At 41.9% G+C, this 14,618-nt stretch overlaps 1 protein-coding gene across 10 annotated transcripts in view; it reads left to right on the top strand.

Annotated features, from left to right (window-relative positions):
- FAM178B (family with sequence similarity 178 member B) overlaps window positions 1-14,618 on the top strand; it is a 114,564-nt gene that overhangs the window by 43,215 nt on the left and 56,731 nt on the right. For all 10 annotated transcript variants that reach the window (XM_042981242.1, XM_042981244.1, XM_042981245.1 and 7 more), the window contains one exon: window positions 50-134. In XM_042981242.1, the coding sequence (XP_042837176.1) occupies window positions 50-134 (85 nt within the window). The remainder of the gene's footprint in view (window positions 1-49; window positions 135-14,618) is intronic.

Here is a 14,618-nt window from a genome sequence, read left to right on the forward strand (position 1 = left end):
TTACTATTATAGGAATGACCCAGCTAACCTGCTTTTTTTCTCCTTCTAGCTGCTGACATGGCCTCCAGAAACTTCTTCAGGAGCCTTTGGCCTCCTGTGGGATCTCAGTGTGAATGGGCTCTTCCATCAGTCTGGTCAGTACTAGGGAGCAGAGTGGAGACTTTTGCCCTGAGTACCCAAGCTCGAGAGCCTATATAATACACAGCTCTCCGCAGCCCTGGAGCATGGCATGCAGGAGAGGTGCTGGTGGGGACACTGCATCACTGGGACATGGAGACATCGGGCCATCTTTGGCTCAGGCTCCAGCATTAGTAAAAAGCTGAGCCAACAGGCTCCTTGGCACCTTGATCTGGCTTCAGACCCATATGTCACTGTGGCCAAGTCCAGGCTGACCTCACAGACTCTTGGGATCCCAGAACAATCTGGAACATGAGTTTTCTGGACTTAAAGGGACAGCTTGCCTCTGAGTTCTTCCTGCGGGCCCCAGTTTGCTTGGGAGGGTTTCAGGAACATCTGCATCTAATCAGGGAAGCTCCTTGTGTTGGAGTCACCAAGGGGGAGGGCCTTGAACCTGTGCCTCCACCAGTAGTCCCCCTTGGCTCCTTGGGTATCAGCAGAGCCCCTAAGTTTGATCCAGGCAAAAATGAGAGCCCTAAGTCTGTACCTTCGTCCTGACATTGAAAAGGTGATTTAGGTCATCTCTATACCTAAAGATGTTCAGAGTTCCACAGAGCAATCAGTTTTCCCTTTAGTGGCTATACCCTTCCCATGCTGTCATCATTTGGTACCTGAACCTAGACACTTGGGCACCAAAAGCTATCATGTAGCAAGTTGAAAGGTGCTTACAGCAGACAGGGAGAGGGATTCACAGGTGTCCAGAGCCCGCTTTTGCCCACAGCTGTAATCTGCCCACCCTCCCACTAAAATTTGAAAGCACCTAACCCTAAAGACCAAAGTTATAGACCCATCATGCAGCATTAAGCCCCTGCCCCACTGGCCCTTTGGATTTCTGCTTTTGTGCCTCTTGTACTTAAGGAGTTGATTGAGCTGGGGCCCATCTGTCAAATGAGAGCATTCCAGACTCCCGCATCCCCTCCCCTCCCCTCCTCCCCCATTCCCCATCCCCCATCCCCACGCTGGGACCCTTGTAACTGAGGTCTTCTGAATAGCACCAGTCTGGGCATCCCCACCCTTTTCATAACCTCTGCCCCTGCAGCCCGAGCTGCCCTTTTTTGAACCTCTGGGGCCTCCTCTGCGGCATGCCTGCCCTTTTGGGGAACAGAGGCCTTCCTTGTCTTGCTCCTCTCCTCCATGCCGTGGTATGTGTTTCCTCCCGCAGAGGCAGAGGGGACATCCCACTCTTTTTTGCTTCTTGTTCCATCGTCCCTGATTCACTTGTCTTATCATCCCCATCAGGAGGGGCCAGGATCCTGCTCTGAAGTTCCCAGCCAGTTCACCTCTGGCTCCAGAGAGTTTCTCATGGTATCACTTGAGAGCCCAGCCTGGGCTTCTCTTTCTTTCCCTTTGGGATAGAGACTGGCCTAGAGAATTCCATGCCAAGGTTGGGATCTTGACGATTTGGGGAAGGTCAAAGTCCAGGTCCACAAAAGAATTGAAAGCAGGGACTTAAACGGGTATTTGTACACCCAGGTTCATAGTAGCATTATTCACAAATAGCCAGAAGGTGGAAGTAACCCAGGTGTCACTGACGGATGAGTGGATAAAATGTGGTATATACATGCAATGGAATACTATTCAGCATTCAAAAGGAGGGAAATCTCTGACACAGGCTACAACATGGGTGAACTGTGAGGACATTATGCTGAGTGAATAAGCCAGGCACAAAAGGACAAGTACTGTACGGGCCACGTATGTGGAGTACCTACAGGCATCAAGTTCGTAGAGACAGAGCATGGAATGGTGGTTGCCAGGACCCAGGAGAAGGGGCAGTGGAAAGTTAGTGTGTAATGGGGACAGAGTTTCAGTTTGGGAGGATGAAAAAGTTCAGGAAATGGACAGTGGTGATGGTTGCACAACAGTGTGAGGGTACTTAACACTGCTGAACTGTGCACTTCAAAATGGCTAAGGGGAAATTTTTATGTTACGTGGCTTTTACCATAACTATAAATAAATAAGTAAATAAAATAAAAATAAAATAAAATAAAATAAAATAAAATAAAATAAAATAAAATAAATAAAATAAAATAAAATAAAATAAAATAAAATAAAATAAAATAAATAAAATAAAATAAAATAAAATAAAATAAAATAAAATAAATAGGTGCCAGCAGAGAATCTACCAAAAGCTGGAACTAAAAATCAACCGCCAGTTCAAGAAGTATGTGTAAGGTTACATTAGATCTAGAATGGGTATAAAAGGAAGTCGTGCTCCTCAGGATTTGTTAGCAACTTGAGGTGCTCTGAGTGTCCTTGTCCTCTGTAGGACACAGCCCTCTAGGGCAGAACCTGCGAGCTGCCTTCCCTCCAATTTGCAACTGCGATCGAAGTATGTGTTTTCAGGTTGCCTGGCCTTTCTCTTTAGTAAAATGGGGAGATTTGCATGTGTGTAAATTTCCATCCCTTGCTGGAGTTTGTGGTGACTGGCTGTTTTTCACAGACAACCCTGGGGAAGGTCTTACAGTCCTGAGTAAAGGGAGAGCTAAGGCTGGCCCAGGCCTCAGAGTGGACTGTTACAGGTGTGCCCTGGATGACTGGGGCTGAGGGCTGAGCAGGGTTCAGGTCCGGGGGTCACTGGAGTTTTGGAGTATGGTGGATATTGCTTTCCTACATTGAGAAGCAGCACACATCACCTGTTAAAAGCTCCTTGGTGAGCTCTAAGGCTAGGATATTTCAGAACACTGACATTTTTCACTGCAAGGGATGTTTATGCATTTATTTAGAAAACATACATTGAGTGTCTCCTCTGTTCAGTACTTCGCTAGATGGCAGAGGAAGATACAGGGATGAATAATGTGTGGTTCCTGCCCTCAGAAGGCTGACAGCCAAGTGGGAGGAGATGAAATGCACAATTACAACAGGAGATAGACACAACCACAAAACTGTGGGAATTCCAAGGAGAGGAAGATTACTTCTAGCTAGGTGGGGTTGGGGTGCAGGGAGGCTGGAAACAGGAAGTGCTTTGTAAGAAAGAAGGCAGTTGAATCATCTCTCAAAAGATATATAAGGCAGGGATGGCAAACTCACTTGTCTGTGGGGACCAAGTGAGTGAGTGACTAGAGAGTTCCTGCCCTGTCTAAGAGGCTAGTAGGTCTGGTATTCACACATCTCTCCTTTTTTTTTTTTTTTTAAGTTTATTTATTTATTTTGAGAGAGAGAGTGTATGTGCAAGCACAGGGGGAGGGGCAGAGAGAGAGGAGAGAGAGAATCCCAAGCAGGCTCCATGCTGTCAGCTCAGAGCCCTGCCTGACAGCCCAACACTACCCAACCTCATGAACCATGAGATCATGACCTGAGCCGAAATCCAGAGTTGACACTTAACTGACTAAGCCACGTAAATGCCCCCAGATCTCTCCATTTTCAAGAGCAGCTGTGTTTTAGTCAGTTTAACTTTGACTGTGACAAATACCCAATTAAGAAAAGTTTATTGTCTCACATGACAATAAATCCACATGTGAGGGGTTCCATGGTATGCTTAGTGGATCTGCAGTATCAGGGCTCCAGTTTTAGCTTCTGTGTTACCCTTCTCACTATATCTCCTCAAGGTTGCAAAATGGCTGCCATAGCTCCAAGCATCATCATGTTCTCATGATACAGCAGTTCAAGGCAGAAAGAAGAGTGGAGGAGAAGAGGTCATCCTTTCTCTTATTTTTCTCTCGTTTTACCAGGACACTTTCCATTTTGTTTCATTAGACAGAATTGGGTCACAGCCTTTAGAGGACATTTGCCATGTTTTCTGACTGTCTGATACCATTTGAACAGCATGACTATGTTTGAAGAATTTTTAGCCTCCTGATCCTCCCTCCCCCTCCAGGGTACAATCCTGGAGACTCACTTTTCCAGCCTCCTTTCTAATATTTGAATTTTTAGTTTGGAATTTCCATTTAGTTCTGTATTTTTTTTTATAGTCTGTATTTCTCTACTGGGATTTCTTACATGTTCATTCAATATGAGCATATTATCATTTACCACTCTGAGCATAGCTATAACAGTTGCTTTAAATCCTTGTCTGTAATTATAACATCTAGATCATCTAATTCATCAACATGGAAAAATAAGTATGAAAGAGGACATTTATTTAGAGTGAGTAGAGAAGTCATACCAAATACTGGACCTTGGGAGGTTTAGATCCCTTTCTTCTAGATCTCTTTAGATCTAGAAATGTTCATGTAGAAATGACCATTGGTTGTAGCCTGTCTTCCCTTCCCTAACCTAGAACATTCACAGGGGGCCATGCCAGTGAGGACCTCAGAGCTTAAACTTCATTAACTTTACCGTCAATTGGCTTCTAACACATAACAAACTGCTTTCTATTTAAACACCCAGAGCTTTTTTTCTGTTGCCTGTAGCTCAGAGCCCTGACCGACCCAATAGCCACCCCAGGCCAGTCCCTGCAAAGATAAGCAGGTTGACATGATTCATCTGCTGGGGTGGACCCACTTTCCTTGAGCAGACACCCAAACAATACCAGGGATGACGGAGAGCATGGCTGTTGGGTCAACAGCCAGTATAACCTGCGGTAGTCAGAATACGTATGTGAAATCTCCTCTTGGTAATGAATTCAGTTAAAAGACCAAACCCCCCCAAACCCCCACTGTGAACCCATCTGCAGACTGTATTCCACTGTAGGTGCTATATAGCACCACTGACTTGCAGCCCTGCGGGTCAGATTTGGGAGAGATGCAAGGGAAGGAGGGAGCATTGGGAACAAAGACGAGGAGGAAGGGAGAGTAGGGCTCCCTTAAAGGGGTAGATTAGGAGATAAGACTGGATGTTTGAAGCCAGATCTCAGAGGATGGTGGGGGCCGTTGCAGGCACAGTGAAGTGTTGTTAATATTTATCAAGACTGGGACAGAATTTGTGTTGTTTAGATGTAATTCACATACCATGTAATTCACTCTTTTAAAGTGTATGATTCAATATGATTCATAGAGTTGCTCAACCATCACCACTAATTCCAGAACATTTTCATCACCCCGGAAAAAAACCTCATACCCATCAGTGGTCACTTCCCACCCCCTCACTCCTCCCAGCCCCTGGCAGCCCTTAATCTACATTCTGTCTCCATGAACTTGCTTATTCTGGACATTTCATGTAAATGTAATGATATAATGTGTGACCTTTTGTATCTGGTTTCTTTCATTTAGCATAATATTTGCAAGGTTCATGCATGTTGTAGCATGTATCAGTACTTCATTCTTTTTTATGGCTGAATAATATTCCATTGTATGGATGTACCGTATTTTATCCATTCATCTGTTGGTGGACACTTGCTTTGTTTCCACTTTTTTACTATTGTGAATAATGCTACGATAAACATTTGCACGCATATGTTTATGGGGACATGTGTTTTCAGTTCTCTTGGGTGTACACTTAAGAGTGGAATTGCTGGATCATATGTTGACTATATGTTTAACTTTTTGAAGGATTGCCAAACTATTTTCTCAAGTGGCTGCATCATTTTGCATTCCCACCAACAATGTAGGAGGGTTCCAGTTTCTTCACACCCTTGCCAACATTTGTTACTGTCCCATCTTTTAATAGCCAAAACTAGTGGGTGTTAAGTGGTATCTTGTGGTTTGGATTTGCATTTCTCTAATGACTAAGGATTTTCAGCATCTGTTCATATATTCATTGGCTATTTGTATGTCTTCTTTGGGGAAACATCTGTTCAAGTTTAGCCCATGTTTTGATTGGGTTGTTGGTCTTTTTTTGTTGAGTTGCAGGAGTTCTTTATATACTCTAGATACTTGGGGAGCCTGGGTGGCCTAGGGGAGTCAGGGGACTCCCCTGGGGAGGCCTGGGGAGTCGTTTGAGCATCCGACTTCGGCTCAGGTCTTGATCTCAGGGTTTGTGGGTTCGAGCCCCGTGTCAGGCTCTGTGCTGACAGCTCGAATCCTGGAGCCTGCTTCAGATTCTGTGTCTCCCTCTCTCTTGGTACCCTTCCTTCCGCTTGCACTCTGTCTCTCAAAAATGAATAAACGTTAAAAAAACTGTATATATTCTAGATACTAGACCCTCACCAGATATGTGATTTGCAGATATTTTTTCCCATTCTGTGGTTTTTGTTTTCACTTTCTTGTTAGTGGCCTTTGATGCACAAGTTTTAAATTTTGATGAAGTCTAATTTATCTAACATTTTCCTATTGTTTCCTATGCTTTTGGTGTCAAATAAGACACCATTTCCTAGTCCAAGGTCATGAATATTTTTCCCTTTGTTTCCTTCTGAAAGATTTATTCTTTTGGCTCTTGCATTTAACTCTTTGATTTACTCTGAGTTGTTTTTTTTTTTAATATGGTGTGAGATAGGGGTTCAGCTTCATTCTTCTGCATGTGGGTATCCAATTGTTGAAAAGCAGTATTTGTTGAAAAGACTGTTCTTTCTCCATTCAGTTGGCACCCTTGTTGAAAATCAATTGAGGGGCGCCTGGGTGGCGCAGTCGGTTAAGTGTCCGGCTTCAGCCAGGTCACGATCTCGCGGTCCGTGAGTTCGAGCCCCGCGTCGGGCTCTGGGCTGATGGCTCGGAGCCTGGAGCCTGTTTCCGAATCTGTGTCTCCCTCTCTCTCTGCCCCTCCCCCGTTCATTCTCTGTCTCTCTCTGTCCCAAAAATAAAAATAAAAAACGTTGAAAAAAAAATTAAAAAAAAAAAAAAAAAAAGAAAATCAATTGACCATAGATACAAGAGTTTATTTCTGGATTCTCAGTTTTATTCCATGAGTTATATATCCTTATGCCAGTACCCCAAATTCTTGATTGCTACAGCTTGCAGTATTGAAATTGGGAAGTGTGAGTCTTCTAGCTTTGCTCTTTTCAAAATTATTTTGGCTATTCTGGGTCTCTTGTATTTCCATATTAATTTTAGGATGGCTTGTGAACCTCTGTAAAAATGACAGCTGGGGTTTTGATAGTGATTGTGTTGAATCAGTAGATAACTTTGAGTATTACTGCCATTTTAATAATATTGAGTCTTCCAATCCACAAATATGGAATATATTCCCATTTATTTAGATCTTCTTTAATTTCTTTCATCAGTGTGTCTTATACTTTTGTTAAATTTATTCCTAAGTATTTTATTATTTTTGATGCTATTATAAATGGAATTTTTTCCTTCATTTTCTTTTCAGGTTGTTCCTTACTGGTGTGTAGAAAGACAGCAGATTTTTGTATACAGACCTTGTATCCTGCAACCTTGCCGAACTCGTTTATTAGCTCTAATTGTTTTTTTAATGGCAGAATTTGGTTTTGAAAGCAAACATGTTCTTGTGCAATTAATTGCTTGAAAGAAATGACCTCATGTTTCTTTAGCAAACGTGCTTTGGCTGTGCCAGCGTAGGACTGGCCAGTAACTGTGCCAGCACACTGAGTAGGCAGCAGTGCCTGGAGAAAAGGAGCCCTATCAATGAGATCGAAACACTCTAGAGAAGGAGTAAAACACGCGTAGGTTCTGTCCTTTCGTCTTCCAACAGTGTTGTTCATTCTTACCTACCCATTCCATTCCTTACCAGCTTCTATAATATTTGTGTAGGAGGGGGAGAATATAACAAAATAAAATGACCCTGGCCAGTACATTCTTTGGATATTTTTTAAGTGGGCGAGAAACTTAGTTCTCAGAAAAAATTAGTTTCATTTTCTTTGTGTCTTTGGACACTTTGTTCTTCTTCACGTGGTCACCATGCTTTTTCTTTCTGTCCCCAGGGCTCCAGTATTATAGTCATTGGGGCTTTGGCGCTCCCTTGGACAGGCCTCTGTTTTGTGGGTCACTTTCTTTTCTGTCATTGTTTGCTTGTATTCTGTCTCCTTTCTCCTTCTCTACCTTCCTTTCTTGCTCCTTCTCAGATAATATTTATAAGATTGCTTCTTGTAAAAAGAATAAAACAAAACAAAACCGAGACAAATAACCTTGTTAGCTAGGTAAACCCTGTTGTTATTATCTCAAAGTATTCTATGTATATTAAGTGCAGAAAATTCAAATACCAGGAAAAAAAGAAAATTCAAATACTAGAGAAAGGTGCAAAATTAAAAGTGAAAGCTTCCCTGCCCACCCACTCCCAATGGCCACTTCCTCTCCCCAAGTAGTTATTATTAAGAGTTTCATGTGATTATTTCTATGAGCAAAATTAATGCACAATCCACATAACACATGTTTTGTATTTATAGATTTACTTACATCGTATTTCTCCTGACACTTTGGTATTCATCTTAAGTTACCTCCAGTAGAGAGTTAATCTTCTAGGATTTTCCCAGCTCTCTCCCCTGGATGTCAGGAGAGGCCACAGTCTACACAATGCAAGTCAGACAGGATTTTCTAGACCAGGGGTCTCCAGCGTGGGGGACCTTTGAGGTGGGATGAGCCACCAGGTGTAAAAGAAAACATTAACACCTATATTTACATTTTAACCCATCTTTCTTTTTCTTAAGTTTTATTGAGGTATGTAATTGACACACATTAACCTGTACATATTTAAAGTATGCAATCTATTCACTTGACATACGTATATACCCATAAAACTGTCATCATTAGCAAGATAATGATGTTCAATGCCCTCAAAGTTTCCTTGTGCATCTATGTAATAAATTTATCTCTCCTTTCCCTTTTGTCTGTAGGAAACCACTGATCTACTTTCTGTCACTACAGATCAGTTTGCATTCTCTAGAATTTTATATAAATAGATGGAATCATGCAATGGGTACTTTTTTGGGGGGGGGGTCTGGCTTCTTTCACACAGGATAATTTGAAATCCATCTTTGTTGTTGTATGTATCCATAGTTTATTCCTTTTCATAGCTGAGTGGTATTTCATTGTATGGATATCCTATCCCTACTGATGGACATTTGGGTTTTTTTTCTTTCAGTTTGGGGGGCTATTAAAATGTGCTGTAAACATTCTTATGCAGGTCTTTATATGGACATTTGCTTTCTTTCCCTTGGGGTAAATATCTATGACTGGATAGGCTGGGTCATATGATAAATGTATGTTTAAAGTGCTTTTTTTTTTAAGTTTATTTTTTCTTTAGTAATGTCTATACCCAATGTGGAGCTTGAACTCACAACCTCAAGATCAAGAGTCTCCTCCTCTTACAACTGAGCCAGCCAGACATCCCTGTATGTTTAAGTTTTTAAGACATTGCCATACTGGGGAGCCTGGGTGGCTCAGTTGGTTAAGTGTCTGTCTGACTCTTGGTTTCAGTTCAGGTCATGATCTCACAGCTTCCTGTGTTCGAGCCCCACATCGGGCTCTGTGCTGGCAGCATGGAGTCTACTTGGGATTCTCTCTCTTTCCTTCTCTCTGCCCCTCTCCCACTTGCTCTGTCTCTCTCTGTCTCTCTCTCTCTCAAAAGAAAAAAATAATAATAAATTGCCAAACTGTTTTCTAAAGTGACCCTGCCATTTCCCTGCCAGCAGTGTAGGAGAGTTCCAGTTGTTCCACATCCTTCCACCACTTAGGTATAGTCAGTCCTTTTTTTTTTTTTTTTTTTTTTAATGTTTACTTTTGAGAGAGAGAGGGAGGGAGAGAGAATGAGTGGGGGAGGAGCGGGGGGGGGGGCGGGGGTAGGGGACAGAGGATCCAAAGCAGGCTCTGTGCTAATAGCAGAGTCTGACACAGGACTCAAACCCATGAACCGTGAGATCGTGACCTGAGCTGAAGTCAGGTGCTCAACCAACTGAGCCACCCAGGGGCCTCTAATCAGTCTTTTTAATAGGTATGTAGCGGTAGCTCATTGTGCTTTTAATTTTCATTTCCCTAAGGACTGGTGATCTTTGCATCAGCTTATTTGCCATCTGTGTGTCTTTAGTTAAATGTCTAGTTTTTTGGTCCACTTGCTTATTGGGTTCTTCCTATTGAATTGTAAGAGTTCTGTATATATTCTTTTTTTTTTTTTTTTTTTTTTTTTTAGTTTATTTTGAGAGAGAAGAAGCAGAGGGGAGGGGCAGAGAGAGGGAGAGAGAGGATCCCAAGCATGCTCTGCACTGACAGTGCAGAGCTAATCCAACATGGGACTCAAACCCATGAACCTGTGAGATCATGACATGAGCAGAAATCAAAAGTTGGACACCCAACTGACTGAGCCACCCAGGTGTCCCCTGTGTATATTCTAATTACAGTTCTTGGTCAGTACATTTTTTGCAAATATTCTCCCCTAGTCTGTGGCTTTCCTTTTCATTTGTATGACCGTATGTTTTGAAGAACAAACGTTTTTATGTTTTAATGACGTACAATTTATTGATATTTTATCGTTGGTGTTTTTAGTGTTGTATTTAAGAAATATTTGTGAGGGGCACCTGGGTGGCTCAGTCAGTTGAGTGTTAGGTTAAGCATCTGACTTTGGCTCAGGTCATGATCTCATGGTTTGTGAGTTCAAGCCCCGCGTAGGGCTCTGTGCTGACAGCTCAGAGCCTGGAGCCTGCTTTGGATTCTGTGTCCCCCTCTCTCTCTGTCCCTCCCCTGTTCATGCTCTGTCTCTCTCAAAAATAAAAATAACCATAAAAAAAACTTTTAAAAAAAGTAAGAAATATTTGTGAAACCTGGGTCGCCAAGATCTTTTCTTGTTTTCTTCTACAAATTTCATAATTAAGTTTTATAATTTACACTTTTTATAATTAAAATAAGTTTAATACTTTATAATTAGCCTTACATTTTTAGGTCAGTGGTCCATTTCACTGGTGTAAGGTTAAGCTTAATTTCTCAACATATGGCTATACAATATTACCAACACATTTTCAACACATTTGTTGAAAAGATTATTCTTACTGAATTGAATTAACTTGGTATGTTTATTCAGAAACCAATCGATCATATATGTGTGGGTCTATTTCTGAACTCTAGTTTGTTTCATTGACTTATAGGTCTAATTTTATCCCCACTGTCTTTATACTGTAGTTTTATAAGTGTTGAAATCAGATAGTTTAAATCCTTCAACTTCATATTCTTTCTGAAACTTTTTTGGCTCTTCTAGGTCCTTTGCATTTTCATATAAATTTTAGAATGAGCTTGTCATTTTCTACCAAAAAAAAAAAAATTCTGCCGGAGTCTTTATTGGGATTGCACTGAATCTATAGATCAATATGGGGCAGATTGACATACTTAAGAATATTAAGCCCTCCAATCCATGCACATGGGATGTCTCTCCATTTATTTAGATCTTCAGTTTCTTTCTTTTTTTTTTTAATGTTTATTGATTTTTGACAGAGAGAAACAGAGCACGAGCAGGGGAGGGGCAGAGAGAGAGGGAGACACAGAATCCAAAGCAGGCTCCAGGCTCTGAGCTGTCAGCACAGAGCCAGACGTGGGGTTTGAACTCACGAACTGTGAGATCATGACCTGAGCCAAAGTTGGACCCTTAACCCACTGAGCCACCCAGGTGCCCTAGTTTCTTTCTACATTTTGATGTACAAGTTTTGCAATTCTTTTGCTAAATTTATTCCTGAGTATTTTATTATTTTTGATACTGTTATAAAATGAATTGTTTTCTTTCCTTTTTTTTTTTTAATGTTTATTTTCTTGAGAGAGACAGAGTGCGAACAGGGGAGGGGCAGAGAAAGAGAGGGAGACACAGAATCTGAAGCAGGCTCCAGGCTCTGAGCTGTCAGCACAGAGCCTGATGCAGGGCTCGAACTCACAAACCGTGAGATTATGACCTGAACCAAAGTAGGACGCTTAACCGACTGAGCCACCCAGGCACCCCAAAATGAATTGTTTTCTTAATTTCATTTTCAAATTGTTCATTTTGTACTACTCTATAATCGATTTTTGCATGTTGATCTTTATCCTACAGACTTGATAAACCCCTACTTTGCTGAGAATTTTTAAAAATTTTTTTAAATGTTTATTTTTGAGAGAGAGACAGAGAGACAGAGTGTGAGTGGGAGAGGGGCAGAGAGAGAGGAAGACACAGAATCTGAAGCAGGCTCCAGGCTCTGAGCTGTTAGCACAGAGCCTGATGTGAGGCTCCAACTCATGAACCAGGAGATTGTGACCTGAGCTGAAGTCAGATGTTTAACCGACTGAGCCACCCAGGTGCCTCTCTTCTTCAGTCCCTTAACATGGTGAATTACATTGACTGATTTTTGAATGTTTATTTTTGCATCCTTGCGTTCTGGAATAATCCTATTTGGTTATGATGTATTAATTTCGTATATTTTATTGGATTCAATCTGGTAAAGTTTTGTTGAGACTCTTAACATTTATGTTCGCTAAAGATAATAGTCTGTAGGTTTCTCTTTCTGGTTTTGGTGTCAGAGTAATACTGACTTCATAGAATGTGTTAAGAGGTATTTGCTCTTCTTCAGTATTCTGGAAAAGTTTGTATAGAACTGGTATTATTTCTTCCTTAAATGTTTGGTAAAATTAGCCAGTGGAACCATCTGGACCTTGAGTTTACTTTATGGGAAGATTTTTAATTACAAATCCAATTGTTAAAAGTAGATATGTGGCTATTTACATTACCTGTTTCTTCTTGAGTGAGCTCTGTTGTTTTGCATCTATTTCACCTAAGTTGTCAAATTAATGGCATAAATTTGTTCATAATATTCTCCTATTATCCTTTTGAAGTCTGTTGGATCAGTGATGATGGCCTCTTTGTCATTCTGATATTGGTAATTTGTTTCTTTCTTCTTCCCAAACATTTGGGTTACAGGTTTATCACCTTTATTGATCTCAAAGAAACAGCTTTTGGTTTCATTGATTTTCCTTAGAGTTTCTCTGTTTTCTGTTTCATTGATTTCTGCTTACCTTTATTTCCTTTAAAATTCTGCTTGTTTGGGGTTTGATCTGTTCTATTTTCCTCCAGTTTTTTAAGGTGGAAATTTAAATCATAGTAGTTCATTTTTTTTTACTGGTGTGTCAAAAGTAGCTCAAACTTGGGGCACCTGGGTGGCTCAGTCGGTTAAGCGTCCAACTTAAGCTCAGGTCATGATCTCACAGTTTGTGAGTTCAAACCCCAGGTCGGGCTCTGTGCTGATAGCTTGGAACCTGGAGCCTGCTTCAGATTCTGTGTCTCCCCCCCCCCCCCCCCCCCGCCCACACACACACATTCTCTCTCTGCCCCTCCCCCACTTGCACTTTGTCTCTCAAAAATTAAAAAATTAAACATTACAAATTATTTAGAAAAAAATTTTAAGTAGCTCAACCTTTTTTTTTAAGAGTTTATTTTTAAGTAATCTCTACCCCCAACATGGGACTCAAAGTCACAACCCCAAGATCAAGTGTCACATGCTTTACTGACTGAGCTAGCCGGGTGCCCCGTAGCTCATGTTTTTTAACTTCTCTTTTTAATATATCATGTATATGGCATATTAGCATAATGGTACATTTGTAGAGCTTATAAATGTATGTTTGTTGGAGGTATAAATTTAAAAAACTTTAATGATAGACATGCACCATGAAAAAAGTTTTGGAGGGCAACAAAAGCATTCTTTGATTAGAGCTGTAGGCTGACGCCTTGCTGGGAAATTTGACATATCGTGGGAACATGGGGATGCATAATGGGTGACAGAGCATAAGATGGGGTGGATGGAGTGGAGACAGGATGTCTGACAGCCACTCCCTTGGGAAGAACCCTGCAGCAGCATGGAGCAGTATCAGGACGCAGATGGAGCTTGGCCATCAGACTGACAGAGTCCTCACCCAAGTGGCCAGCACTGAGCACTCAGGATTGTTTTCAGAGTTGGTGGTAATAACTTAGGTGAGGCACCTGGTATATAGTGGATTCTACTCACAATATGATAGCTGTTATCAAAATGAAAATGTATTTCTTTATGACCCAGAGGTTGTTAGATAAACCAAAGGAGCTAAGGAGCACAAGTTCTCATCTTAATTTCTCTAGTTCTGTTTTGGCCATTTCTGTCTCACTCTATTCTCAGATGATTGGTTTTTGTTTTTGTTTTCTCAGATGATTTCTAAGCGGTCAACAACCCCTTAGTCTGTAGATTCAATTGACCCTTTCTACTCTTCACTGTCTTATTAGGAGTTGTCCCCACTTCACCTGATCTGCCTCTCATGGTGGTCAGGACAGCCTCCTGCTGGGGTGGTAGGAGGCAACCCCCTCAGAGCTTCCGGGAGCCTCTCCAGATGGAGGCTCTGCCTGTGGACACCTGCCCATTGGAGCTCCATGCAGCCTTGCCAGTGGATTCCATCTCCTGTTGTGGTATGGCAGTCACCATCACATGCAAGGAGTATGTCTGTGCTGGGCCCAGGGCCCGGCCCTCTGTTCATGTGGGGGTAACCTTCACGGGGCAGGTGCCTCTACCCCAGGCCAAGGAGACAGGCTGGGATCCAGCTGTATTCTTCATCCCCACACTGGTACTGTGAGAACACTATACAGACCCAAATAAGCAGGCAAACACCGTGAGGACCACCCTGGAGATCCCATCCCCCAGCCCTCTCAGAGCTGTCATTTGCTCGGCATGGCCCCTTCAAAGTCTCCGGTTGGAACCTGACAAT

Source organism: Panthera tigris, chromosome A3 (genome assembly GCF_018350195.1).
Source record: "Panthera tigris isolate Pti1 chromosome A3, P.tigris_Pti1_mat1.1, whole genome shotgun sequence".
In the NCBI taxonomy this organism is placed as follows: domain Eukaryota; kingdom Metazoa; phylum Chordata; class Mammalia; order Carnivora; family Felidae; genus Panthera; species Panthera tigris.